This window comes from Medicago truncatula, chromosome 2 (assembly GCF_003473485.1).
Source record: "Medicago truncatula cultivar Jemalong A17 chromosome 2, MtrunA17r5.0-ANR, whole genome shotgun sequence".
NCBI lineage: Eukaryota > Viridiplantae > Streptophyta > Magnoliopsida > Fabales > Fabaceae > Medicago > Medicago truncatula.
In genome coordinates this window covers 4,613,018-4,640,817 of record NC_053043.1, presented here as the reverse complement: position 1 = coordinate 4,640,817, position 27,800 = coordinate 4,613,018, and the positions used below count along the sequence as shown (strand labels likewise).

Genomic DNA, 27,800 nt, shown 5'->3' with positions numbered 1-27,800 from the left:
AATCTAATTAAGTAATACAAAGTTCATGCGAAAAAGTGTCATCTAATCTAACCTTATAATATGCTAATACATAGGCTCTGTCAAGCAATCTCAACTATTTGAATCACTACATACAATGGATAGTTCTTCATAAGTAACGGTAACATTAGTTCAGGACTTCAGGTAATAAGAATTACTGAGTCAATTAAAAAAAGTAATTTAACAAACTAAAGGAAAATAAGTTGGAGATCATGGGTTTAAACCGGACGAATGAATAAATATTAATATAACAAATTAGCTAATAACACTTGCCATTAAAAAAAACAAAGACATGAGTAGTGTGTCATTGCTGGTTGAACCACAACACCCCTTCCCTCTTCCCATTTGTGTGTTTGTAGGCGTTGGAGACCCTATGCTATGATGATTAGACCTTATTATTAAAAATAAAAAAATAAAAAATCAAGTGAACGAAAATGTATGAGTAAATGTGAATGAATAAAAAGTTTCTTTCATTTCTATCATGAGTTCATGACCCCTAGCACATGAGAGACAATCAAATAAAATAATCCACACCAACAACAAAAGGATATTGAATATCATGATTAGAGAATACATAGGCAAGATAGTTTCGATAAAAAGATCCATAAAACTCTAATCATAGTTTCTTTTTGGATCAAGAAAGTCAGTAACAGTAGCAAGAAGGCTGTAGTAGTTAATTAACAATGTATCTGGTCTTGCAATGAAGAATAGTGGTAATAAGGGACAATAATAAGTTTACAGCAGATCTCAACTCTGACTAAAATCACAAAGAAGAAACTATGAGCTGATATTGTCTAACAGAAATGGACATCCATATGCTACAACTGAAGATCCGGAATCAATGAATACGCCATGTTATAGCCACCAAACATGCTTAACCTTTTAAAATTGTAAAACCATTTTTTACTACAGAATGAATACCTCAATTGGATTTTGCATCTAAGGATCAATAAACCTCTCAGCTCCACAAGTCAATAACTGTTTCACTGTTGCAATAGAGGATTGGATGGAATGGTCAATGATGTATTATTCCAATATACACCATTTGTGACTAGTGCTTGTGAATCCAAATCTTCCACCAAGGTTTGAACTTTGAAGTTCCAATTAAAGCTCAATTCAAAATCAATGAAAGTTGCATTGCTGCAAAAAGGTATGAGAGTAATCAATATGTTTTTCCCATAGGGGCTTGTATTTTTCAATCCCAATCTTCAACCAAGGTTTGGAGTTCCCATTGAAGTGCAGTACAGCCCCTCTTTCTATCAACTGAGGATCAACGTTTGTGTAGCCAAAACCCAGTACATGCCATGACGGATCCAAGGGTTCTGTTAGTCCATAAAATGTTAACAATCCAGGTGGCAAAGTGCCGAGTTTCCACAATGTCCGATCTACATTCTTTTCCTGCCAATAGTGGTAGATGCCAGTTACATTCTTTTTCCTCCATTCAACCAAATCAAATACATTCATCCCAAATGCCCATCCGCATGCATCGGGATCAAAATGAGCTCTTATAAGAGGATGAGAATAGTTCAAGTATTTATGGTATCTATGAAATGTCTCCATGCATGTCTCAACAGCTCCATTAACATTCCCATTCAAATCAATTGAAAAAAGATCAGAGAGATCCTTCTGAACCACGACGTCATCGTCCAGGAACACAATCTTCTTCAGGGCAGGAAAAACTTCAGGGATATAGAACCTCAAGTGGTTAAGCATGGACAGATATTTAGGGTTACGAAACTTGATAGGTGTCTTTCCACCATCACTGTTTCCGGAAAAGTAGTAGCTTTGTATTTCTGAGTCTTGAAGTTGCTTAAGCACAGGAACATATGAAGCATTTAACCATGAGAAGTCTTCATACTTCTGAACTTCCACAGTCACCCCACGAAAGTCATTCATGGCAAACCACGCCTTCATCGAAGCATAATTTATTTCATCAGTGACAAGGTGAAAAACAATCATATTGGGATTTTTAGAAGTTTTTGCAGTTGAATTAATCACGACTGAAGTTGCAATGATGTTATCAGAGAACACACAAAAGTGGTAAAGATTTTTATCCTTAATCTTCATCTCCACTTGCCTTTTGTCCTTCAATTTCTTTTGCAAATTGAGGTTTTTGAACCATTCAGTTGTCAACCGGACACCCAGACAGTATAAGCTTTTTGGTACTTCTTCAGCCGCTATTTGTCCATATTTTGAACTCTTTTCACTTACAGAATTCATCTGTTCTTCAAGGGCTTGGATTTTTGCTTTGAATCTCATGATCATAGTTGCACTGTCATAATGGAGCTGCTGAGCCTGGTATAACAATAAAGCCATATCTCGGATAGCACTGTCTGATTCTCTGGTTGTTAAAGGAGAACGCCTAGTGGCAGCATTTGAGAGAAGAATCTGTGAATTGCGGATCTGAGCACTTAGTTCCCAAGCAAATTGGAGATTGTTGCTTTCTTTTGCAATTACAACAAAAGCTTTAGCTAGGGATATCTGATCATTAAGTTGTCTGGTCACCGAGTCGGAACTTAACATCTCTTCGGTAATATTAAGGCCTTCCATAATCCTATCATTTTTGTAAGTTCTCTGCACAACATGTTACAAGAAGTTATTGGCTAAACAAGGACCCCTAATATAATATTCCAGCTTTGAAATAAGAATTTAAGCATGCCATGCAAGCTATGTTCCAATTACTTAAGCAAGATTAAGTACTATTATGATCTACGCATTATTCTGTTAGAGTTCCAATACTATAAATGAAATTATGAAGAAAAATGATATTTAGTGGAAAATAGTTTTTCTCTATAGTACGGAAATGAAATGCGCCTGACATAACTTGCAACAAGAGAACACATGGAAGTATCACTATTCTGCCTATTGCAAAACATTTACCAATAAGCTCTTCATATAATTGTAGTAACTTTAAAGAAAATATAACAATGTGATGTATTAAAAACTTGCAAATTGTGGGGTTGGCCTAGTGGTTGGCTTGGAATCTTGGAGTATGCTCCTCTCAAGGTTTCAGGTTCGATTTCCCCTGGTGCCAATTTCGGCGGGCAAGTCCATACAAAACTTTGCTCTGGCTTTAAATGGGTCCCCCGCAATAGGGATTGGTACCCTCGGATTAGTCAGTTCTTGGATCAAATACTGAGTTTTCAAAACATGGATACCGAGTTTTAAATTGTCGTGTGATGTCACAAATCTGATGTAGAATTCCATTCAACTCACATCTCACACAAATCCAGTTGAGCCGAAAACAAGAAATATAAGAAATTAACAAGTAACATATGAGCACAACCCGATAAATGAAAAATGAAAAGGCATATATAGTCAACTAGCACATGGTACATAATTCCGGAAACAAAATGAATTTCCAACATCATCTCAGCATACTATAAGCTAAGCTCTAAAGAACTTATGTTTCAATTTTTCACATCCATATAAATTATTGAGATTGTAAATAGAAACATCTTATCCTAACTTATTGAGTTGAAGTGAGAATATAATCTAGCTGTTTAGTCTAGTAAATAGAAATTAGATGGGTTTTCATACAAATTTTTCAGCAGAGCAAACAAGAAGAGAAGAGAGATCTGGAAAAAGCAATAAAATACCTTGGACAAAGGTGGTCTAGACTCAATTTGAGTCCCTCTTGTAAGAATATAGATAAATAGAAGAATAACTGCACAGCATAATGCCCACCACAATGCATCAGGAACCTTTCTCCGTACTGGCCTTCGAAAATCTGTTGCTCTACGCCTCATTTTCCAAAACCCCCAATTTTCCCCCTAAAATTCAGTTCAGGGGAAAATTCAGATATACACGAATCACGTGCTATTACCGAGAGAGATCTACACGAACTGGATGGAGTTTTAGATTTAAGAACAAGATTCAAACTTTCCAGAAATAAATAATAATATTTTGTTTGGGTTTTGTTTTGTTTTGTTTTCTGAGCTCCTCCGTGATACCACCACAATCAGCAAAACACAATTAACGATTCTTAACAGGATAGATTTGTTTTTCTTTAACTAATAATGATGTTTAATTTATACCCTCAAACAAAATTTATTTTAATTTTTATATACCAATCTTAAATATATCATATTCTATATTTTTCAACGTTTGACATTCCTTCCTTCAAAAAAAAATATCATCATATCTAATATGTATTGTATCCGTGCTTTATAGAACATAACTCAAGCCTAAATTTAAATCATAGGTTATAAAAATGACGACTTTAATGAACTTTTCCTTTATCAACTTTAAAATAAGCTTCTCTTCACATTTTATACGAAAACAAATTATATAATTTGGGTGTTGTTAAAGGCAGTTATTAAGAATTTAAAAAATGAAATTATTGATATCTTTCGTAGGTATATCGTATTTTGAAAGTAATAAGTTTGTATGTTAAAGGATAGAAAAGAAAAAAAAAACTAAGGCCAACTTGTTTAGTAAATGGGACTGTTTGGTAACATACGTAAAAAATTGAGTTATTTTTCGGTAACATACATCTAAAATGATATATTTAATAATGTTGTAAATGAAAAGAAAAAAATCTTAAACATTTTCAAAATATGAGAACACGTATAAAACAATTATAATTCTTCGATTTTAAGGTGTATTTAAATTTTGAATATACAATTATATAACTTTTTAAATCTTCAATTTTTTAATGATAACGAGGTCATACTTTTGCCACTTGCATTTACATATTTTTATATAAATATTTATCATAAATAGATATTGGCCCCTCTTATTAAAATTTCTGGATTCATCACTAGTGGGATGAGTTAAGAAGGTAGGTGGTAAAGGATGGAAGAGCTTCTAACATAACTTCTCTTTATATGAGGTTTTCTCGTTATTAACATTGTTCTCACAAAAGAATACATATGAAAAGGTTAACGAGTGTTTCTGCGATACTCTTTATTGTATTTAAATCTATGTAATCAATGCATTGAAAATTGTAATATTTAACTTTTTATGAAATAATTTCATCTTTTCGAATTCTAATTGAAATTTTGCTTTTCACCCAGCACATTTCGCTCGCGCCCTGCATGTTTTTCAAATATAACCATGTGTGAGTTAAGTCACGCTGTGTGACTTAACTCACGCACTTCACAAGCTCTGCGTGACTTAAGTCACGCCCCACTGAGCCTCTACGCGAGTTAACTTGCGCAAGTTGGCCGGTGGTAAAAACTGAAGCACAAACGTTTTTGGGACGGTGGTCAATGCTTTTGATTGCTTTTTACACGTTTTTTTTTCCACACGTTTTTGAACCTCATTAAGTGTTATCTACCTTATACCACCTAGAAAAACTCTCACATACTTCCTCTTTTCCTTACATTTTCTCCTCCAACTCTCTCCCCCTCTTTCTCTTCTTCTTCTTCTTCTTCTTCTTCTTCTTCTTCTTCTTCTTCTTCTTCTTGGTTTCTATAGTCTCTAGGGTCTTTACACCCCTTTAGGTAAATATCGGTGGCTTTTGAGGAAGTAGTGATCCGTTAGGTTGGGGAAAAAGACATCATCCCTTGAGGTAAAATTAGGTTTGCTTCCTTTTACTCCCAAAATCTTTTTACCGTGGGTAAAAAGAATCATCATGGGGGTATAAAAGGAACCAAATTTAAATTTAACTCAAGGGATCTTGATGTCGTTTTCCCCTACAAGACGGATCACTATTTTCCCCAAGAGCTATTGATATATACCGAAGAGGGTAAAATATATGTAATGTTTGAATCATATTAATAAAATATATGTATTTACACTTGCGCTAGTTAACTCGCACCCTGCAGGATGCGAGTGTTTTGTGCTGGGTGAAGAGCAAAATTCTTCTTAAAGAGTGTCCGGATCGGAGACACTCGTTAACAAAACTCAACACATATATGTGATTGATACATAAAAAAGACACTTTTTTTTTGTGGACAAATATAAATGATAAGAAATATATTTTTTACATATGCTTAAAAACACGGGATGGATTACTAATAAACATAAAAATATTATATATATTTATCATTGCAAATTAAGAAAACATAGAGAAAATTAAAGAAAAAAATCAGAATAAATAATTTTTTATAACAATGCAAGTCACCATCAACTAAACTATATGCACGGGGGATTGAATATTACACAAGTTAACACACTCTATGATAAAGTAGAAGTTGGACGATTTATAGTCGTAATCCGTATGAGATGTCGGTTGCACAAGGTTGAGTTACATATCAACATTGACAAAGTGTTCTCTTTCCCTCTAACTTCTCTTTGCAACACATGATTTTTTATTTGGAATGATATTTTTTTTTTGTTTTTTATAAGTTCTCTCCATGACAAGATGCGTCGCCGGACCATTAAAGTATGTACCTCTCTCCTCTCAGTCATGATTTAAATATTGATTTGCTACAACAGTACAGTCCCTTTAGCAAGATCTAATAACACTAGTTGGTTGAAAAAAAAATATTTTCAAAATAAGTGTCATGTTAATTAGTTTAAATTGATAGAGTATATCTATACAATACAAATTCAAAGTCATCAAAAACAAAAAAAATGAATCTACGAACAAATTCACAATATTTATATTAATAACATAAAATGACAATGAATATATTCCTACAAATACAACTATTTTCAAGCCACCAAAATAATCATGTTTTTAAATCTACAACATTAACGACGCAAAAATCATTAATTTATTTACTTTCACTTTTAATATTTAATTAATAATATACACATTACTCTCAAATTAATATATTTCACTTTCTATTTTATGGTAATCGAGGATTTGTCAAATGCTTGAATGAGATAAAAATAAATTATAATAAAAAAATGGTAATAATATTTTTCGTATTTTGATAATGTGTTTTATCACACTTCTATTATGATGTGAAGAAGATATCCTTTTGACTTAACTGAGTTTTAATGACAACAACGATACATCATAAACAAAAACGTATTGAGGTTTAAATTGATAAAAAAATTAAGTTAAAAGATTAAACGAATGACCAAATAATCAATTAATTATTTGTAAATATGATCTTTATCTTTGATTTATCATTCTTAACATTTGATATAACTTAGAATGCCAAGTGAATATGTGGAATTGAGAATATCTCGTATGCAATTGATTATTAAAATGGTTGGATTAAGCGAATTAACTTAATGTGATGTAGCCGTATCATCCCTTAAAAAAGCTAGGTATATATCTAGGTATAATGGTCTTCTCAAGACAGATATATTCGATTTGAAGAAAAGAAGCTAGTACATTTTCTAACATAATGTGGTTACATGTCTTTTTAATCACTCACACTTACGACTTAAAACCATTATGCAATGAATGAAAAATGCCTTCTAGACATAAACATGGTGTTTGGTTATTTAAAAAAAAAAAGTTAAATTGCTAGTATCACTAGTTATCAAAACGTATTGAGTAAAATTTTGATCTTTGGTTAATTTATAGGACAATGTTAACCGGTGTCTCAGGGCATTGATTAAGAAAGCAAATGTAGTAAGTATTACATTAGAATTTATGTTGTCAACTCATCAAAAACATGAAAAGTGCTATTTTTATTTTAAAATTTCTTTTTTTAGGTTCCTTAACCAGTGCTCCGGAGGCACCGATTAACTCCTAATTTATATTACGCAAAACTTTACATTATTTTAATAAGTTTGTAAATATATTTTCTGAGTAAAAGTTAAATAGCTAGTATTTCTAGTTATCAAAAAAGCATGGTGTTTTTTATAGATTTTTTTGTTTTCTACACATCCCAGCAAAAATTTAAATATATTTGTAATAATAAAAAAGTGTGAGTCCACATGTCCTAACTCAACTGACGAAAATGTCAAAATTATTAGGTCAAATGTTGTAATCAGAGTAAGAACCTCGACTCCTTCACTTATGTGAGTGGATTTATAATAACTGTCATGTCATTTCGTTTATCTAAAAAAAAGTGTGAATTCTTTTTATTTTTTTGAAAGGTGTGATTTATTTTTTATGAGGAAGGAAAACAACATTTAAAAATTGTGTAAGGATGAAAAACATATTTGCCTTCTAAACATATTATAAAATTCATTCTTAAGTTATGGATGTTATACTTATACATGAAGTCTTCTATTAAAAAAACAGCCCAATAATTGTAATGATCTCTATATGTATGAGTGAAGGTCATGGGTTCAATTCTTACAAATATTTTGTTTTTGTAGATATTAGGAAATACAAGAAACGTTATTGTTAGCATCAAAGTATAAAAAAGGAAAGGTTAAACTAAATGATACAAATCCGATAAACACAAAAGTTGGAGATAAATACTTGAATTCATCCTCTATATTGCTTGAAAGTGAAACAGAGGTTATATGAAGTGTACACGCAATAACAGGATACAAGCCAAAACTAACAGTTCGGGAGCTCATTTCATCTTTGAATATTTTGCTAATTTGAAAGAAAGATACAAACCACTAAGAGAAAAAAAGACAAAAACATTTTCAACATTAATAAGTCCTACAATCAATCAAACTTATGTGATAGAATACTGTTTCTTTCTTTGCTCAAAATTAGGCTGAAGAGAAAGTTAAGTTGAAGTGAAAGTTTCTAATTAAAATTCTTTTTTTTTTTTTTGATAAATTAAAATTCATTTTAGGACAAGGAGAGTACTAATAGTTTAAACTAATGCATGAATCAAGCTAAAAGATAATCAACAAAAGAATAGTACTAAAGTTAGCACCATGTAACTTCAAAGTCTAATAAAAATACAAATATCTCTTCTAACATGGAATCTTGGATGTGAACCACTCCATAACCTTAATTGGAGCCTTGATGAGAGCCAGAGCAAATTCAACTATGAGGGTCACGCAAAGACAGCATGGACATATGCATGTCAAAGTCAACCTGCCATTATATAGCATCAAACACATTCATAACTTGTTCTCAATTATTATTTTCAAAGAAAATACTACAGCTAGCTAATAGATGGGAAAAGAGAGGGACTTACCCAACAATCCAAATAACTGCACCTACAAGAGAAATTATGAGAGACAAGAAAGCAAAAGGCAAGCCTAGGAGAAATCCAAGAGGCCTGAATTTACAATCTTCACCACAACAGCAACACATGGCTATTTACCTAAAGGCTTGAAGTTGTTAAATTATGGGAGGCTATATATAATATATACTAGTACTATATAGTTGACGGAGAGAACAAGAAATATTAATAAAATGAGTTAAATTAGTAGAGAAAACAAAATAAAATTTTCTACCAAAATAAAATAAAAAAACGGGTACACGTAGTGAAATGAAAGTAGCCACCTAGATTTTGAACCTGTTCCAAGAAAGAAACAGCATTGGTTGGTTACCAATACCTAAAGTCCACGTTGATACAAGCATTCCTCTCTCTTCACGCCACTTTCTTTCTTCTAATTATGGATCAGGTTTTATTATTATTTTTGTACATAATCAAACTTTGAAAATGCAATTTCAACTATGTGATGCCAAGATTGTTTCATTGTAAGGAGTATTTGTTAGTAAGTGCATGTTTAGAATGAGTTTGACGAAATTATACTGACATGGTAATTTTGTTGAGGTTCAAAAGTGTAATTTTTAGTAAAACACAATGACACACCATAATTCCGCTACATTCGCCGTCATTCTAAATATGCACTACGTCGTCTGATACAAATCATTAAAAAAACAATTGAAGGAAAGATCTATCGAAAAAATACATTTTTAAAGTATCTACGACTGGCTGCTGTCATGAAATTTATCAACTTCATGGATTAGATAAAAACTAACTAAATCCATATATTAATCTGTACTTCTTTCACTGTGATCCCGAACTTAATATGGATCAGATTAACAATATTTGGAGTTTTTTAATTTAAAAGTCCAAATCCTATGTCTACCTACTGCAAAAAAAAAAAAAAAAAAAAAAACCTATCTCTTTTAAGCAGCAGGGCTTGACTTCAACTTTATTCAAGATAGTCAACAATTCTGCTTAAGTTTTTCCCTTCTTTTTCTGTCAATTAGGATTAACCTCCTTGAACCATACTATCTGCAACTACCTCCTAGAAACACCATTGCTTCTCCACTTCATTGAACATCTTGTTTCGTATATATTTCTTTTTAAGAGTTTACATTATTGTCAGAAGCATATCAAAACTTAGTTATGATGTTGTGCATCTTTGAATTCATCACAAGAACATACAAGCACTGTTAGCTCAAACCCAACTACAGGCAGTGTCCTTGGATATTCCTTTCTCCTTCATTACTTCTCTAAGCTCACTTACATTGTCCCATTTCCCAGCATCTGCCAAGGTATTAGATAATGCAACATATGCCCCCGGTCTTCCATAAGCATTCAGCTTGAAAAGCTCATTTGCAGCTAATTTCGCCATCTCTATATTACCATGGATTCTGCATGAACTAAGTAAAGCAAGCCACACGTCCGAATTTGGTCTCTCAGGCATCCTTGTGACAAACTCCCAAGCCTGATTCAGCCACCCGGCTCGTCCTAATAGATCAACCATGCAAGCATAATGCTCCATCCTCGGCTTCAGTTTATATTCACTCTCCATACTCTGAAAGATCTCCCAACCCCTTTCCACAAGTCCAGCATGCGCACAAGCTGTGAGAGCGCTAAGGAACGTCACAAAATTGGGTGTGATGCTGTATTCAATCTGCATCTTTTTAAACAGCTCAAGTGCTTCATCAGGGAATCCATTCTTCCCATATCCATCGATCATAGACGTCCATGAAAAAACATTCTTCTCAAGCATGTGGTCAAAAACTCTTTGAGCATCTATGACTCTACCACATTTGGAATACATATCTATAAGCGCACTTCCTAACTTTATGACTGCAAAAAAAGGCGTTTTCATAAGCTGAGCTTGAACTTGTTCCCCAATTTCAAATGCTGCAAGCACAGAACAAGCACCAATTATGCTAGCAAATGTGGAAAGATTCGGCCTAAAATTCAACCGTTGCATGTCAATGTAAACTTCAAGAGATCTCATAGCATATTCAGATACTTTGCTATAACCTTCAATCATAGCATTAAACACCACAACATCCTTATCCAATGTTTTCCGAAATATATATTCAGCATCATCAAAAAAGCCTTTATTCATATAACCAGAAATAAGTGACGTTGAAGATATTACATTCTTCTCCGACATCACATCAAACACAGTCCTTCCATAACCAACCCTCCCATTCTTAACATAAGAATCAATCAACGCAGTACAAAGAACATCATCTTTCTCAACATCAAATTTAAGAATCTGTGCATGTACCATTCTTCCAAGATCACCAACCATCCCATTACTAACCCTATTTGTAGACGCCTTTAAAATCATCGAAAACGTAAACCCATCAGGCTTTTCACCAGACACTGAAAGCTGATGAAATAAATCAAGTGACTCATCAACTTGCCCATTTTTTAAATACCCGCCAATCATATAATTATAAGCGGATAAAGTTCTGTCATGCAAATCATCAAACACTTGACGTGCATATCTTAAAGAATGAGATTTAATGTAAAGTATAAGGAGTTTGATGGAAATGTTTGTGTTTGGAACAAACCCAGTTTTGAGAATGTGGGAATGGATCTTTTGGCCGTGGGAAGGGGTTTGGGAATTAATGTAGTGTTGAAGAGTGTTGGAGAAAAAGGTGGAGGGAGGAATAAAATCATGGTTTTGTGAAAATGGTTGATGTGGTGATAATAGGGAACTAAGGAATCTACGAGAGAAGAAGAAAGGTCTGAATATTATTCCATTCTTCATCTTTTCTCAATGAGTGACATTGCCGGAGAGAATTTGTATGAGGATTCGCGATCCTATGTTACTTGTCTGGTTAATGTCATTTACTAGAGTTGTGCTTTGTGACACTTTTGGAAAATACTTGGATGTCAATAAGTTTTAGTGACGTATTGATGATTTTATTGTATTTAATTGATATAAATTGATTGATAAAAATAAATTATTTTGATTATAGAAAATGATTGATTAAGAGATATAAAAACAAAGTCATTAAATTCAATGTCATTGGGTGGATATTTGATAATTGGTGACAACTAGGGTACCCATGGAAGAATGTTGGATAATTTACCCCAACCAATACACATTAGGCACATAAGCACATTTTTAAGTGGTATCCATGAACTATCTTGACCCCACCAACAAATTACTTATTTTCATTAGTTGGTGGGTAAATTACCCACCATTCTTCAAAGGTAATCTAAAAAAAAACCTTGATAATTTCGTTTAGTCTCTACAAAAAAAGTTGTACTTGATACTGTAAAATTTTCTGTCAAACATTTTTGTCCTTAAAATGTTAAAAAAAAAATATTACAAGGACAAAAAAGTACTTTTTTTATAAAGATTAAAAACGAAATTTTGAAATTTATAACTATGATTTACTTAGTTAACCCTTTTTTTTTTTTAAAATTACATCCAACATTTTTTAGTCAATTTACTCTATTATTTTCAGGTCACCTAAACTGTTAGAAAATAAATAAATTTGAACGTCGCCTAAAATGTGAAAAGGAAAAATCAGACACCTCGTAGCCATTGATTTAGTAATCCAAAAATTTTGTTTAATATTTATCACAAAATAAAGTGTTTTAAACTTAAGATTCCTTTGAAGTCCTTTGCAAAAAAAAAATAAAAAATAAAAAATAAAAAAAATAAAAAAATTACGCAAACAAAATCAAAGCATTTCATTCAATGTTCCAGATACAATGAGGAGTACACATAAAAATATTGCGAGTAGCGTAATTGGTAGATACTTTTGCAAGCAAGAACATGAACATTATCATTTACTTGTTGCCTAAAAAATAGATTCATTTGAAGTTTATAAAAATGGGAGAAGAATATAAAAGAGAGTAAATTTTTGTTGTGTGAATATATTTTGATAGATATATGAACAAACAACTGCATTAGGCTCCGCATGTGCGCGCGGAGGATACCCAATTTACACAAAAATAAGGGCGGTGCATTTGTGCCTCAAGTTGTTTGCTTCTAAGATCATTTAGCCTCATCACAGTTGATTTTAGATACTTCCAACTACTCAGAAAAAATTTAGTATATACTTTTAAAATTCTCATATCCATTCCCATATATGGTTTTGTTCATGATACATAGGAGTATAATTGACCAGATCCTTTGGGTGAAAAAACGATAAGGAGAAGGGAAAAAAAAAATAGTGAAAAAGACGCAACAATGTTGAATATATTGTTACACAACAAAATTTCAGAGAAAACCCCCATCAAAATGCAAGTGTACAAAGTTCTAAGCACTGGCAAAATAACATTGATATTTCATTTACATATGATTCCTAATCACGATATGAAAACAAAAAATGATACAACAATGAGACTTTCAATCTAATGGTCAACTGCCATTGCATCTGACCCCCCACTTGCGTCCTCCATCCCATTCTTGAGCTCCTCAGTTGCTAATCTCATCTCCTCGACTAGACTCTTTTGGTCTTCCTCTATTGTATTCTGCAACTCATCCACCTGCAAGAAAATTAAGGAGGAGAATTTGCCATCAAGATATTGGCAGTTCATAACATAGCCAATGAAAAACAGAAAATATCGGAAAAACAAGTTCATATGACATGAGAAGTAAAAGATACATAGAAAATATATAACTTATTGTGAAATCCTTGAACAAAAATGATTCAGCTGAAACACTATTGACTAAAACTAAATTCAAAAGTTTCAGTTTGTACTTCCAACAGGTATGCACACTACAAAACAATAAATAAATAAAAGGGAAACCGGCAATTACAGATTATATCGAGATTAAGAATGATTGAATGATACATTGAACTCTTTTCAGAATGTCACATGTGGGTTGTTGCCATCGGAGAAAAACACATGTCCACATTTTATTACATTAGGAAATTAGGAAGCTAAGGATGGAATTTCCGACTAAAAAATCTTCAAAGAGAAATAACTAAAGATGGAAGCATTTTATTGTCAACATATATTATATAACTTGACAAGAGCCTAGCAAATTGCATAACCATTTCAAGCAATAAACTAAAAAGTCACAAATCACAACTTCTCTATTTTAGTCTTCCAGACCTATGAATGTATTCATATATGATTACTTGGTTTGACAATTTTCAACCCAAACACCATTTTTTAACACTCTAAAAACATCTAAGATGATTTTAAAAGGTTAATGCAGATCACAATCAAATAACCAAAATACTGCTTTGTAAGCTAGAACTACCCCTCTTCCCAAATGCATCTTAAGTTTCGGTCTACAACTGTGCCAAAATCCCTTCTCAACTAGTATTCATAACTGAGGCTGCATTCTGCCATTTTCTAGATTTAACAGGCTATTCATAATTAAGGTTGCATTCTAGTTCTATTCATCTTTGCTTCTCAGACTTGGGCAATTCGTACCAAATTGAGTTCTCCTTCAACCATATATGTTTTTAAGTGATTGATGTTTTCTTTTATGGTTGATTTCAGTTGAACTTGGATTGCTATTGAGGTTCATTAGACCGAGTTAAATTTCGGTGAAAACAAAAATGAAAGAAGAAAACATTTTCTAGAACCACACAGGATCTTAGTTTTTTTATTTACATTAACAGCTTCATCTGCATAGTGCTATCATTATCATAATCAAAATAAGAAGTATAAAATATAATGTCTCTATTTCAAAATAGTGTGTGATTTTGCTATGTGCTACTTTTGCAATAGCACCAGAATCCCTTTTCAATAGAAAAATGACATTCATAACTAAAGCCCATTCTGCCATTCTCTAAACCTCAGGGCCTGTTTGGATTGGCTTATTTGAGCTTATCTACCAATATAAGTTTTGTGAGACTATTTGGGAGAACTTGTGAAAACAACTTATGACATTGTTCATGAGCTGCTTTTAGCTTATTTTCATAAGTTCTCCAAGATAGCTTATGCTATAGAAATAACCTATACATCTCACCATGATAAGCACTTGTGTTATAAGCTGCGAATAAGTTGTTTATCCAAACAGGGCAACAAGGGTAAGCATCTACGTTAACATAACATTTTGAAAGAGAAATAGTTAAACAATTAGGCATCACAAATAGGCCCAGAGCTGACGTTAAATTCCTGCTTGCAAATTTCTAAGAGGCAAAATAACACACAATCACAAAAGCAATTAAACAAACTAAAATATCTACCACATACCACTTGCAACAAAAGTGAAAACTGCTTCTTCCTCAGCTCCAACAATCTCGAACCAGCAGTGTTCTCAGCATCCAACGCCGCAATTTCCTTCTCTAACTCACTCAAAACCTTTTGCGTCTCGGATCTCGGCGGCTGCACAGCAATCAACTTCCTAATAGCCTCACACTCCTCCTTATGCCTTCTCTCAACCTTACTCTCCTCCAACTGCTTCTTCAAATCCTCAATATCAACCTGCGCCTGCGCAATCTGTCGATTCATTTCATCTTTCAACTCATTGAAATTATCCTTCTCTCTAACATTAGCTTCAACGATCGCTTTACTCTTCAAAAGGGGTATCTCAAAAGTAGTCAATTCTTGCAAAAAAGCTCTTGCAAGCTTTTCACAGTCATTGTAATTGTCTTCATCTTTGTCTACCTCAGAAACGAAAGAAGTGAACTTCTTTTGAAGCTTTTTCAATGGTGGTTCGCCTCGAGTTGTTGTTGTTCGGGTTAGAAGCCGGTGTTTAATGATTACATCGTCTATTGAAGGACCGAATGCGTAGTTTGCTGCTACCGGTTCACCACGAGCTGAAACCTTCCTCACTCTTCCCTGCATCTCGATTTCTTGATCATTCACATACAAAATATATTGTCTGGTTAGAATAGAATTGTCGAATTGAAGCAAAATTAGGCTTAGGAACCCTAATTTCAAAAATTGAGATATATGAATTGTTGAATTAACATTGTTTATAGAATTAGGGTATGAAATTAAATGTAATTATGTGCATTGGGATAATAGAAAATAGTAGAATATGAAGTATGGAGAGTAAAGGAAATTGGAACGGACCTTTTCTAGGGATGCGTGTGCGGTGGTTGACACTGTGTCTGTGTCTGAATTCCGGTGAGAGCGGTTCAGTTTTGGTTATGGTTGAAGTGAAAGTGATATGAGAAAATTAATGGGTTGGTGACCCAAATATTTTAATTTTCGACCCAAATACATCTTCAGGTCGTTATTATAAATAAAAATTGATATTTTAGATACATTCATTCTATAAATATATTTGATATAGATTACATAAATCATTTATTAAATAAATTTAAAATATTAAATTTTATTTATAATAGTGATCGATGATATATATCTTTGTGCAATGTTGTGATGACTTACTATGGACAATTTTATGAAATTTTGAACAATTTAGGTGCTAATCACCATTTAAATTTTGCATGAAAACAATATTAAAAGAAATCTTCCTTATATCACCATCCACCTAAATCTTCCTTGATCACCCTTTCAATTTGGTTCATTATATTTTAAAAGTTTTATGTTGATTTAAAACTTACTAGCTTTGAAATAAGTTAGTCCATTCCGCTATATAATTGAGTTTAATAAAAATAATTGAAAAATATTTTCAAACTAACTTTGTAAACAAGGCAAATTTCAATACACATCTTCTCTACTCATATAAACATCCAAACGAAGGAATGGATTAACTTGTTTTAATGTGAGTGACGTTTTATTCTAAGTTAAGAATTTTAAAAAATAAACTTGAAACACAAAATGTGAGTGACAAAATAGAATTTAGAAAATGGTAAGCAATTCATTTAATAAATGAATGATAAAATGTATCGTTTAAGAAAAAAATTAGGTTCCACTCTCATTTTTTATTTTCATCTCTAACTTTCACCTCTTATTCATCCATCAATAAAGGTGGTTTAGGGATCAATTATTCGCTATAAATCATTCATTTAAACTGTTTTTCTCTCTACTTGCATATATTGAATTTTTTTTCTGTGATTTTCGTCATTTGTATGTGGCGTTATTTTGATTTATAGACATATGTGATGTTCATTTGGTTCAAATTGACAATTTAACTTTGATATATTGTTGCCGATTAAATCAATGACTTTGACGTATTTTTAGGTCTTAAGAGAAAAACAATTCAGAGGAAATTCAAGTTATGTCTTGGAAATGCAAGTTTTATTTCTGTCTTAGCAGTAATTACACAACTTTTTGTTGCTTAGTTACTTAGACTCTGTTTGACAATGTCAAAAAGCTAGTTTATAGTGGATAACTTATAAGTTCGTTTGACGGAAAAAAAAACTCGTTTGCTAACGGTCTTTTTACAATGAAAATTTATTTTTACCCTTTGTAATAAATTGCTATGTTTAAGATAAACATGTTACCTTTAATATTTTTTTTAAGAAGCATGTTATGTAATCCCTAGCCGTCACCCCTTTCTTCTTCTTTTTATCAGAAGGGTGATTTAAGGTCAATTTTGACCCAAAAATTACTCATTCGAGTTGTTTTTCCTTCTATTCTAATTGAATAAGTGATTTCACATATTTTCTGCTTTCTTTCGATTGTTTTTGTGATTTCGTCGTCTCTGAATGACTCTGTTTGTTTTGATTTTTCATCTTTATGCAGTGTGTTTTTTATTTCCCGTCTTAGTGTGGTGTTTATTTGATTCAGGTTGAAAGACTAGCTTTGAGCAAGTGCAGATCCGATCAATGACAATGACTTTTGACTTCGTCAACGTTGCAGATCTAGAGACATAGTATTCTAGAGACTTGAATATAGTCATATTTGTAGGCATAGATATTTTGCCGTTTTATGCTATTAACATGGATATTGTGAGTTTGTTCAGAGATTCATCTTTTTTGTTTCTAGCGGATTTGGATTTGTATTGTATCGATATACTCTATCAATTTGAATGAATGAATATCGTTTACTTTTGTCAAAAAAAAAGCATGTTACGTTTAATTAATATGCGCACATTTTTTTTTACACAAAATATATGCTCACGTCTGCATAACAACAAATGTTACGTTTTTTTTTTAAAAAAAGGGTCAAATACCTTCCCGGATCCTTTAAGTTTCATGTTTGTTTCAGATAGATCCTTTAAGTTTCTAAGGTTTCAAATAGGTCATTTAAGTTTCGAGTTTGTATCAGATAAGTCCTTTAAGTTTCTAATGTTTCAGATAGGTCCTTTAAGTTTCTAGCTTGTTTCAGATAGGTCTTTTCTATCAACCTCCGTTAAGCCAAAGTTGATTTGATAGAAATGACCTAACTGAAACAAACTCGAAAATTAAAGAACCTATCTGAAACCTTAAAAACTTAAAGGACCTATCCGAAAGAAACTCGAAACTTAAAGGACCTATCTGAAACCTTAAAAATTTAAAGGACCTATCTAAAACCTTAGAAACTTAAAGGACCTATCCGAAACAAACGTGAAACTTAAAGGAGTCAGGAAGGTATTTGGCCAAAAAAATGTGTTGTCTTTATTAACATTTTTTTGGAGAGGGTCATAATTAACTTTTGTTTAACTTTATTTTTTAAAAGGTTTTGTTTATTTTTTTTTTATAAAGTATAATTAATGGAGTGTACACTACTTTCAAAGACTTACACCAATTGTAAATAAAGTTAGTTTAGTAAAATTGTATGTCTTTTGACATTATTATTACATTTCTTAATTTGTGTATAAAAACTATAACAAACATATAAAATTTTAAAAAAGATAAAATATAATTAATGATGGTGGGACCCATCTAATGGTAGAACTCATTATATATTGTCTATGTCTATCTCTCTCGAAGTTACAAACAGAGAGTTTATTTTGCGAAATAGACTCCATCTTAACCCATATTATATTGATAAGAAATGTTAGCAACACTCACTTTTCAACGCTCCCTTTGGTACTCACTCTTTTATTGGATGAAATCAATATATGTTCCATCACTTTGTTTGTTCAATTTTTAAAGTGCAGACCTATAATGATTTAAACCGCCAAAGAGAGTGACTATTAGAGAGAGTGTTTATGATTACTATTAGGCTTAAATGCTCTTTTGGTCCCTTAACTATTTAATTGGTATCGCTTTGGTCCCTTAACTAAAAAAAAGATTGTTTGAGGATTTTAAGTTTTTTTTTAGTCTCGTTTTGGTCCCTTCTGTTAGGTTTCCCTTAGGGTTTTTAAAAAAAGTTAACTCCTGGACACGTGTCACCTTGTTATTGGCTTTGAGTATTTTTTTTTGTAAAAAAAAAAAATTCAGAGCCAATGACAAAATGACATGTGTCAACACTTAACGTTTTTTATTAAAACTAACGGAAATCAAGCAGAAGGACCAAAACGAGACTAAAAAAATTTAAAATTCTCAAACAATCTTTTTTTTAGTTAAGGGACCAAATCTTCAGGGTTTAAGCCTTACTAATTATATTGATTGTATTATTTGTAGATCGAGGATGGAGCCCTTGTGTCCCTACCGCTCGCCGGCCTTGGTTACGTCTCTATCAGCATGCACCTTTTTCAGTGCACTTTCACTTCAATGAATTCAATTACTTTGTCTTTGTGTGCATTTGCAGTCTTTTTCAGTTTTTCCACCGAAAAGTAATTCATTATCCATTATTAGTAGAAGGAGAAGCTCTATTATATATATCTAGTGGATCTTCCATTCATTCTTTCATTTCTGCATCAACATGACCACGACAAGGCCAAAGATTTTTCTTTTCGGTGATTCAATCACTGAAGATTCATTCTCTGTTGGAGGATGGGGTGCTTCTCTTGCCAACCATTTCTCTCGCACGGTATTTATTATTTTTCGTTCTTCCTTTAACAACCCATCAATCATGTTTCATCCTTTTGTGTTTTTTCTTGTGATGGGTTTTGTTATTTTGATGTAAAGTTTGAAGCTTTTTGTAATTGGGGTTATTGTGTTGTGTATCAGGTTGATGTAGTGCTAAGAGGATATAGTGGTTACAACACAAGGTGGGCGTTGAAGGTTTTGGAAAGGGTTTTCCCTGTGTCAAAGTGTGATGGAACAGAAACTGATCCTGTTGCTTTGACTGTTTTCTTTGGGGCAAATGATGCTTGTCTGCCTAATAGATGTTCTGGTTTTCAGCATGTTCCTCTACATGAATACAAGGAGAATCTTTGCTCCATTGTCTCCTTCTTCAAGGTAACCTATTTTCGTAGCTTCGTAGCAGGCACCGACACTTCATGATTAGTGTGTCCGACAAATGTTTTTCAATTACCTCATTTTTTCAAATTATTACCCATGTTTGTATCATGTCCGATGTCAGTGTTGGTGCTTCATAGATTTGTATCAAGACAATTTTTATTTTATTTTATGTATGTATATATAAGGATGCTGTTAATTGTAACACTGGTTTGAATAAAATGATCAGGTAAAAGATTTATGTTAATGGTATTGAAACCCTGAAAAAGGTTCGGTATTGACAGCGATGTTAGACTAAACACACATGGACAGGGATAATAATTTGAAAAATTGATAGTGGTTGAATGAAGGAATGCATGCAGACTAGCGGTTGATGGACGGCATATATATCCGGTGTCCGACTCATATGATTATACTATTCTATTGGTTGAGATTAAAACAGATTCTACTAAATCATGCAGGCCATGTAAATTTAACGAGAATCATATGAATTTCAATGAATAAAATAGTTTGTTAATGACATATTTGGATTGAATGTAGCTGCACATGTTAGTTTCTTGTTCTACACTGACACATGTGTGACACCACCAAATACACATTAAACATGAAGTGTTGGTAACTCACGTTTCTTTAGAGGCACAAAAGGTTAAAAATTTAGTTTTGACCCTTGTGGGTTTGATAAGCGTGCTTTGTTTGCATATATTGCATGTTAGTGTTACAAAAAGACTAATTATTTGTCATTTGGTGTGGTTGGTTGTTAATGATGATTTATATATATTGTCTGGGGTAGCCAAATATTGGTTCTGGCCTTGTGGGGTTTCAGGAATTGAATTGGAGAAGTGGGGCCTTTTTGGAATAGGTGATGTCAAATTAACACACGTGCAGTGGCTGTGCTATAGTGACTTTGGTTATCAGTTATCACTGTTTTCCACTTGTGTTGTGATCAATAATACGCTCTCTAAAGATTTTTTTTATTCCATGCTTTTCTGTGGGAGTGGAGTTAGCAGTTTGCACGAGATGCTTCTGTAAAGGTCCACTTTTTATTGTCTTTCTTTTTGAGTAGGATCATAACGTTGTTTTCACAACCTAAACATTGTGTCTTTTTTCTCTGTCATTGTTTGGTGGCCATGCAATTATATTATCATTTGGTCTGGTCACCTATGAACTGTTAGGTAGGCATGCATGTTAGCAATAGGGAAGACCCACATTTACTTTAGGAGTGGAAGAATGGTCCCTCTTTTTAAGGATAAAGATATCTGCATAACATTCTTAGAAGAAAGTTTTTTTGACATGGCTCATAGGTTGATCATTGTTAACGCTTCTATTAAGAAAGTTGTCGACCCTTTATGTGTATAATTGAGATGTCTATAAGTGTCTGTAAGGGCAATAAATTGCTTACAATAAATTGCATGAGGTTTCTATCAGGTGGGGTCTTGTGAAGTAGATGCATACAATCTTACCCCTACAAACCAAGATGTTTTCAGAATTTTAACTTGTGATCTTATCACAAGGTAGCAGCATTACTGTTGTGCCAAGGCTCGTCCTCAAATGTGCTATATATATAACATTACAAATTTAAAGCATTATAAATTGGAGTATTAATTCAAATTTCCTCAAAAACAAAAAATCAAATGAATATAAAATTTAAAATTCAGAGTTGTAATGCTTTCTTCTTTTAGCAAGAAAAGATGAAAATATTAGCTTAGGCTTCCTTGAGAAAAAGGTTAAAGTTGATCGGGAAAAGTCATGCAAGTTCTTTCTTGTTTATTCTGTGGATGCTAGCACAGTGGCTGCTTAGTTTTGTAATAATCCATAGAGATAGAATGGCCTAGTGTCTCCCCTATCCTTGAATAAATAATAGCATTCTCCTTCCTGAATAATACTAATAATCCAAATAATAGAATGACACAGTAAATTATCACCCTTAAAAAAGAATGACCTCGTAAATCAAATATATATTTTTTTCTTTTCAATTCTAGGCCTCTTGTCTAAATGGTATAATTGGATATTACAATTTTCCTTTGAATTTCAGAAGCGGTGGCCAACTACTCATATTGTCCTCGTAACTCCTCCTCCCATTGATGAGGAAGCACGGCTTAGGTATTGCTTTATTGACCTTTTTTTCATCATTTTGTCGTTTTTTTATTTTAGGTTTTCTTCGTTTGTAAGATTTAGATTGTATAATGCTATAGAGGTAATACTCGGAGAATTTCTGAAACTTTATTGCAGATATCCGTATGTGGACAATCCAGAGGGTCTTCCTGAAAGAACAAATGAAGCTGCTGGTGAGTATGCTAGAGCATGCATTGCTGTGGCCAATGAATGTCGTGTTCCTGTGATTGATCTCTGGACCAAAATGCAACAGTCACCTGACTGGAAGAAAAATTATTTAAGGTTTCCAAAATTTTACTTTCTATGTTTATCTTTGCATAAAGCATTTTGGAATCTCAATGTTAACAGTATTCAATATTTACCATTTAAATTTAAAATGATAATGAACATGATGGCTTTGTCATGTAGTTTATCCGAATTCTTGTTGATTTGTCATAACGGCATCATATGAAAGCTTATGAAGTTTTCATTGCTGACTTGGTTTTCAAAATGATCAATTCCGTAGCCATATATATGTGACTTATGTTATGCCACAATGACCAATTTTGATGAATTTGCAAAGAATAATGTCATTCTTGGATGGTTATGGTGACTGTGGTTTGATTAAAAATGCAAAGACAACTGAAAAATTAATTATTGTGTAATTTACAAAAAATTGGGCAAGTTTCATATTAATAGAACATAAGATTGTACTGTTTCGAACATAAAGCGTAGCAGAAATGATGATGTTGCGTTGGATGTGTGGTAAGACTAGACGGGATAGAATTCAAAATGACGACATTAGAGAGAGAGAGTTGGGGTAGCACCTATAGTAGTAAAGATGGTAGAAACTAGACTTTGGTGGTTTGGACATATAGAAAGAAGACTTGTGAATTTTGTAGTAAGTATAACAGATAAAATGGAGGGGAGTCAGGTCACTAGAGGTAGTGGTAAACCTAGAAAAACTATACGAGAAGCTATTAGGAAGGATCTAGAGATAAATGAGTTGGAGAAAGACATAGATTTTGATAGAACACTATGGCGTCATTTGATTCATGTAACCGATTCCACTTAGCGGGATAAGGCTTGGTTGCTGTATAAGATTGCACAGTTTCGATGATGCTAATTAATGATGCTGTCTACATGGATTTCACTTGTTTTTTTCTTTCTGTTAGCCTACAGTAGCTATTAATCGAAGTGTGTATTATATTTTTGGTTTTGACATGAATATTCAATTTTGTTTACTGAAATGCAGTGACGGTTTGCATCTCACTAATGGAGGGAATCAACTTGTGTTCGAAGAAGTAATCAGAAAACTGAGAGATGAAGGTTTGACTCTAGAATCTATGGCAGTTGATCTCCCCCTTATAGGTGATATTGATCCTAATGACCCACTGAAGGCATTTCTGTATAGTAACATGATGATGTAGTACAAAAGGGCTATCTCTTTTGGGAAATTATAGTACTGTTGTCATTACTATTGAATGATATGTAAATAGAGTACATTACCTTGGTATTGGTCTTCCTTTTGTTTTAAGGATTCTCTAAGTGGTATATGCTTTTTCCCTCTTAAAGTATTAGATATTTCATTTTGTTTTGTTTGTATTGATTGTGAGTTAGTCTGTGTAATAGTTTTTCTTTCAGTCAAAGAATATTTGTTGTGCTTCAGTGTCAATGAACCAGATTGGAACAGTTTGTATAATGCTATATACAATTTAGCCTCTCAGAATTCAGTTAAATAGAGCCATTTATTTGGATATGGAGTTAAGCTTACATTTCATGTCGGAAGCTTTTCCTTTTTTAATGAATTTTCATGTTGGAGAAAGAATCATGCAAGGACAAACAAATGAAAATTGAGAGAAGTCATTACATGTTGCATACGAATGAGTGAAGAATTTGTGTGAAATGCATAAGCAACACTTGGTAGTTGTGCAATGGCAAACAAATGAAAGATAGAAGGTAAGAAATAATGTATAACTTATGTCAAAAAAAAAAAAAAGAAAAAAAGAGGAGAAATGATTTATAACAATGAAAGATAAGAAATAATTTATAAATTTTAGAATAGAGCATAGAGTACATAATAAGTAACCTCAATGTAAAATAGTCCAATGGATCATTTTAATATGGGATAGAAGGAACAGTAAAACTTATATTTTTTTAAGAAATTGTCGGGAGGGGCAGGTGGGTATTTTTTTTTTTTAAGGGTTATTTATTCAAATAAAAATTTAATTTCTCCAAATACATTTTATAATTTTTTATCTGGTGATTGAGAATGTAGTCATTGTAGTGGAATCTTATTTACTTTATTAATGCATCAACATAGTTATATGATCTAAGACCCTCTTCCATTTCTTTCACCTGAACTGAACCCACCAAGTCCAACCATACAATTGTATGATCAAACATGACTAAGAGGCCACAAATATATCTTTTTGGTGACTCAATCACTGAGGAATCCTTTGATGTTGGAGGATGGGGTGCTTCTCTTTCCAACTTTTTCTCACGCACAGTAACATCCATTCTTGCTTTGTTTTGCTTTAACAACTCATATTTTCATTTCTGTTTAATGTTCTTGTTAAGATTCCACATTATATGTTTGTGTTTATAAATAATGGACAATATTTACTTACTTTTTGAGTTGAATTAGGTGCAACCCAAATTGTAATGTGATTTATTTATTAGTCTCGTCTTGTTAAGAATCTCACGTTGACATTGAGTTTATAAGTGGTGAAACTGGATTCCGTGCACTCATTGGAATCACGCATTCGGGACATTGTTGATCGTTCTAAATTTTTTATTTCAAAATATAGAAATTGAATCTTAAGTGTCTGATCTTGATCAAACGGCCACCATTATCATGAATGCGTGACTACATAATAGCCAGATCCATAAGGGGTCGACAATTTGAGTTAATTGCAACCCACATTCTGTTTTTAGATTTTAATGTAAAGTTTGAATCTTTTTGTAATGGGGTTTGTGTTTCTTTTGAAAAGGATAAATGAGGCTTGTGTTGTAATGTTTAACAGGCAGATGTGGTGCTCAGAGGGTATAGTGGGTACAACACGAGGTGGGTGTTGAAGGTGTTAGAAAGGGTTTTCCCTGTGTCACAAGGCGGTGACAGTGGAACCGAAACTGCTCCGATTGCTTTGACTGTTTTCTTTGGGGCTAATGACGCTTGTCTTCCCAATAGATGCTCTGCTTTTCAACATGTCCCTCTACATGATTACAAGGAGAACCTTTGCTCCATTGTCTCCTTCTTCAAGGTAACGCATACTCGTACAGAGTTTGAATAAAATTAGAGTTTAATGGGTATGCACACAATGAGGGATTGACACAGATTATTAGGTAAAAGACGTATTGTGTTTTGTTCTTTAGAGGCACAGAAGGAGGCTTTTTTCTTTAAAAAAAATTGTGGTTTTGAGTTTGATAGCCGTGCTTTGGTCGCGTATATATTGCATGTTAAAGAAAGAATAATTATTTGTCATTTGGTGGTTTGTCGTTGTTATGATGATTTAAGTATAGCCTTGCATACTCTACTAATGTTGCACGGCACAAGAACTATTTCAACTGTTAGATCTAGAGAATGAAAAGTTTCTCTCTAGGTGTATAATGGTTGTCAAGTTGTGGCACAGTGCACGGCAGTAGGACTAGGGATGCACTCACATGGCCTTGTGGGATTTCGGGAATTGGGAGGTTAATAGAATAGGTGATGTCAAATGGGGACTCTGGCTATTCGCCACTACTGTATGATCAATAATTTCGCTCTCCAAAAGGTTTGATTCCATGCTTTTCTGTGGGAATGGAGTTCGCACGAGATGCTTGTGTAAAGGTCCACTTTTCTATTGAATTGAGTCTAGCGTTGTTTTGACAAACCTAAACATTGTGCCTTCTTTCTGTGTCAGTCATTACTTGGTGCCTGTGCAATTATGTTATCAGTTGGTTTGGTCTCATGTGAGCTGTGAGCTGTTAAGTATAGGCATGCATGTTAGAAATGGGGGAAAACCAACCTCTACTTTAGGAGTGGAAGAATGGTCCCTCTCTTTAAGGATCAAGATGTCTGTTTATAACATTTTAAAGGAAAGTTTTTTTACACTTGCGTGGCCCATAAGTTGATCAACTTTGATGCTTCTATTAAGAAAGCTGTTGTCCTTTATATGTATATGTAAGTATACAAGTTGACGCTTCAATATTTTTAATTTCAATTCTAGGCCTCTTGTATAAATGGTATAATTGGACACTGCAAATTTCCTTTGAATTTCAGAAGCGATGGCCGACAACTAAAGTCATCCTCATAACTCCCCCTCCCATTGATGAAGTTGCACGACTTAGGTATTGTTTTATTGGATTTTTCTCTTCATTTTGTCACTGATTTTATCATGTTTTCTTTGTTTGTGACATTCAGATATATAATTCTATAAAGGTTAATCACACTTGAAGAATTTCTAAAAATCTATGACAGATATCCATTCGAGAATAATCCAGAGGGTCTTCCTGAAAGGACTAATGAAGCTGCTGGTGAATATGCTAGAGCATGCATTACGGTGGCCACCGAATGTCATATTCCTTACATTGATCTCTGGACCAAAATGCAACAGTTCCCTGACTGGAAAAAAGTTTATTTAAGGTTTGTAAGGATTTTTACCTTCTTTGTTTATCTTTGCTTACAACATTTTGCATTTTTGCATCATATAAAAACTTATGAAGTTTTCATTGCTGACTTGATTGGTTTTTCAAAATGACCAATTCCGTAGCCAATACATGTGACTTAAGTTATGTGAAAATGACTAATTCTGTATGAATTTGCAAAGAAGAATATCATTATTTAATGCATATGGTATGGTTTGATATGAATATACGATTTTGTTTACCGAAATGCAGTGACGGTTTGCATCTAACTAATGGAGGGAATCAACTTGTATTTGAAGAAGTAATAAAAAAGCTGAGAGATGAAGGTTTGAGTCTAGAATCTATTCCAGTTGATCTCCCCCTTGTATCTGATATTGACCCTAATGACCCCTTAAAGGCATTTCTGTAGTAACAGGATGATATAGCAATATGTGGGGGTAAGTGATATATTATTTTTCTCTTTGCTTTAGTATTTGATATTTCAATTTCGGTGTCAATGAACCAGATTGAAGTTTGAACGGTTTGTACAATGCTTGATGCATTTGAAACTCTATGAATACAGTTAATTAAAAAGCCTTTTTAAGATATGAAGTTAGTTCACGTTTTATATGTTGGTAGTTCGGTTCATGCTCAAGTGAGTTCTCAGCATCATCTGAAATTTATGTTATGTGACATAATGAAAACCATATGGAATTTGTTGATATAAAAAACTTGTACTATATGTGTGTGTATACATACTTCAATCCTCCAACATCATTAATCCTATCTCTTTATAACCATTTTTCCAAATATTTTCTGTTAGTTTTCTTCCTTTGTCTAACCGGCATTTTCTTGAATCCACTTTGATGATAGGACTTTTCTTCAAAACTCACATATCTAACACTCCCTTCCTGTTATAAAAACCGTTTTTGTCATTTTAGGAAGAGTAACTGTCAAACCAGACAAGTTTCATGCAAAGAAAAATAGAATGATCAGACAATCAAAATTG

At 33.0% G+C, this 27,800-nt stretch overlaps 6 protein-coding genes across 6 annotated transcripts; 2 read left to right on the top strand and 4 right to left on the bottom strand.

Moving 5' to 3' along the window:
- Positions 1-537: 537 nt before the first annotated feature.
- LOC11441289 (probable galacturonosyltransferase 10) lies at positions 538-4,008 on the bottom strand. The gene is made up of 2 exons (XM_003593685.4): positions 3,618-4,008; positions 538-2,592 (listed from the first exon to the last, which is right to left on the bottom strand). The coding sequence occupies exons 1-2, from the start codon at positions 3,765-3,767 to the stop codon at positions 1,141-1,143; spliced, it is 1,602 nt and encodes a 533-aa protein (XP_003593733.1). The 5' UTR covers positions 3,768-4,008; the 3' UTR covers positions 538-1,140.
- A 4,241-nt stretch (positions 4,009-8,249) lies between these two features.
- Positions 8,250-9,164, bottom strand: LOC11438846 (signaling peptide TAXIMIN 1). The gene is made up of 3 exons (XM_003593684.4): positions 8,979-9,164; positions 8,747-8,875; positions 8,250-8,489 (listed from the first exon to the last, which is right to left on the bottom strand). The coding sequence occupies exons 1-2, from the start codon at positions 9,095-9,097 to the stop codon at positions 8,752-8,754; spliced, it is 243 nt and encodes an 80-aa protein (XP_003593732.1). The 5' UTR covers positions 9,098-9,164; the 3' UTR covers positions 8,250-8,489; positions 8,747-8,751.
- Positions 9,165-9,664: 500 nt separating this feature from the next.
- LOC11441288 (pentatricopeptide repeat-containing protein At1g28690, mitochondrial) lies at positions 9,665-11,872 on the bottom strand. Its single transcript, XM_039830277.1, has one exon. It carries the CDS (start codon positions 11,758-11,760, stop codon positions 10,198-10,200), a length of 1,563 nt encoding a protein of 520 aa, XP_039686211.1. The 5' UTR covers positions 11,761-11,872; the 3' UTR covers positions 9,665-10,197.
- Positions 11,873-13,156: 1,284 nt separating this feature from the next.
- LOC11441838 (THO complex subunit 7A) lies at positions 13,157-16,131 on the bottom strand. The gene is made up of 3 exons (XM_003593681.4): positions 15,990-16,131; positions 15,165-15,766; positions 13,157-13,496 (listed from the first exon to the last, which is right to left on the bottom strand). The coding sequence occupies exons 2-3, from the start codon at positions 15,756-15,758 to the stop codon at positions 13,362-13,364; spliced, it is 729 nt and encodes a 242-aa protein (XP_003593729.1). The 5' UTR covers positions 15,759-15,766; positions 15,990-16,131; the 3' UTR covers positions 13,157-13,361.
- A 3,270-nt stretch (positions 16,132-19,401) lies between these two features.
- LOC11442912 (GDSL esterase/lipase At5g45920) lies at positions 19,402-23,925 on the top strand. The gene is made up of 5 exons (XM_003593680.4): positions 19,402-19,724; positions 19,865-20,095; positions 22,128-22,195; positions 22,325-22,489; positions 23,442-23,925. The coding sequence occupies exons 1-5, from the start codon at positions 19,617-19,619 to the stop codon at positions 23,614-23,616; spliced, it is 747 nt and encodes a 248-aa protein (XP_003593728.1). The 5' UTR covers positions 19,402-19,616; the 3' UTR covers positions 23,617-23,925.
- Positions 23,926-24,442: 517 nt separating this feature from the next.
- On the top strand, positions 24,443-27,421 carry LOC11443835 (GDSL esterase/lipase At5g45920). The gene is made up of 5 exons (XM_003593679.4): positions 24,443-24,695; positions 25,213-25,449; positions 26,448-26,515; positions 26,646-26,810; positions 27,065-27,421. Exons 1-5 carry the CDS (start codon positions 24,591-24,593, stop codon positions 27,219-27,221), a joined length of 732 nt encoding a protein of 243 aa, XP_003593727.1. The 5' UTR covers positions 24,443-24,590; the 3' UTR covers positions 27,222-27,421.
- The last annotated feature ends 379 nt before the right edge of the window (positions 27,422-27,800 follow it).

What these genes read in the sequence shown, in the direction of transcription:
- LOC11441289 (XM_003593685.4), bottom strand. Translation starts at nt 3,767, where the DNA reads ATGAGGCGTAGAGCAACAGATTTTCGAAGGCCAGTACGGAGAAAGGTT. An exon ending in CTAGACCACCTTTGTCCAAG is followed by an intron (nt 2,593 to 3,617) that starts GTATTTTATTGC and finishes CATGTTGTGCAG; the next exon opens with AGAACTTACAAAAATGATAG.
- LOC11438846 (XM_003593684.4), bottom strand. Translation starts at nt 9,097, where the DNA reads ATGTGTTGCTGTTGTGGTGAAGATTGTAAATTCAGGCCTCTTGGATTT. An exon ending in GCAGTTATTTGGATTGTTGG is followed by an intron (nt 8,876 to 8,978) that starts GTAAGTCCCTCT and finishes ATATAATGGCAG; the next exon opens with GTTGACTTTGACATGCATAT.
- LOC11441288 (XM_039830277.1), bottom strand. Translation starts at nt 11,760, where the DNA reads ATGAAGAATGGAATAATATTCAGACCTTTCTTCTTCTCTCGTAGATTC.
- LOC11441838 (XM_003593681.4), bottom strand. Translation starts at nt 15,758, where the DNA reads ATGCAGGGAAGAGTGAGGAAGGTTTCAGCTCGTGGTGAACCGGTAGCA. An exon ending in TTTCACTTTTGTTGCAAGTG is followed by an intron (nt 13,497 to 15,164) that starts GTATGTGGTAGA and finishes ATTTTCTTGCAG; the next exon opens with GTGGATGAGTTGCAGAATAC.
- LOC11442912 (XM_003593680.4), top strand. Translation starts at nt 19,617, where the DNA reads ATGACCACGACAAGGCCAAAGATTTTTCTTTTCGGTGATTCAATCACT. An exon ending in CCAACCATTTCTCTCGCACG is followed by an intron (nt 19,725 to 19,864) that starts GTATTTATTATT and finishes GTTGTGTATCAG; the next exon opens with GTTGATGTAGTGCTAAGAGG. An exon ending in GATGAGGAAGCACGGCTTAG is followed by an intron (nt 22,196 to 22,324) that starts GTATTGCTTTAT and finishes ACTTTATTGCAG; the next exon opens with ATATCCGTATGTGGACAATC.
- LOC11443835 (XM_003593679.4), top strand. Translation starts at nt 24,591, where the DNA reads ATGACTAAGAGGCCACAAATATATCTTTTTGGTGACTCAATCACTGAG. An exon ending in CCAACTTTTTCTCACGCACA is followed by an intron (nt 24,696 to 25,212) that starts GTAACATCCATT and finishes AATGTTTAACAG; the next exon opens with GCAGATGTGGTGCTCAGAGG. An exon ending in GATGAAGTTGCACGACTTAG is followed by an intron (nt 26,516 to 26,645) that starts GTATTGTTTTAT and finishes AATCTATGACAG; the next exon opens with ATATCCATTCGAGAATAATC.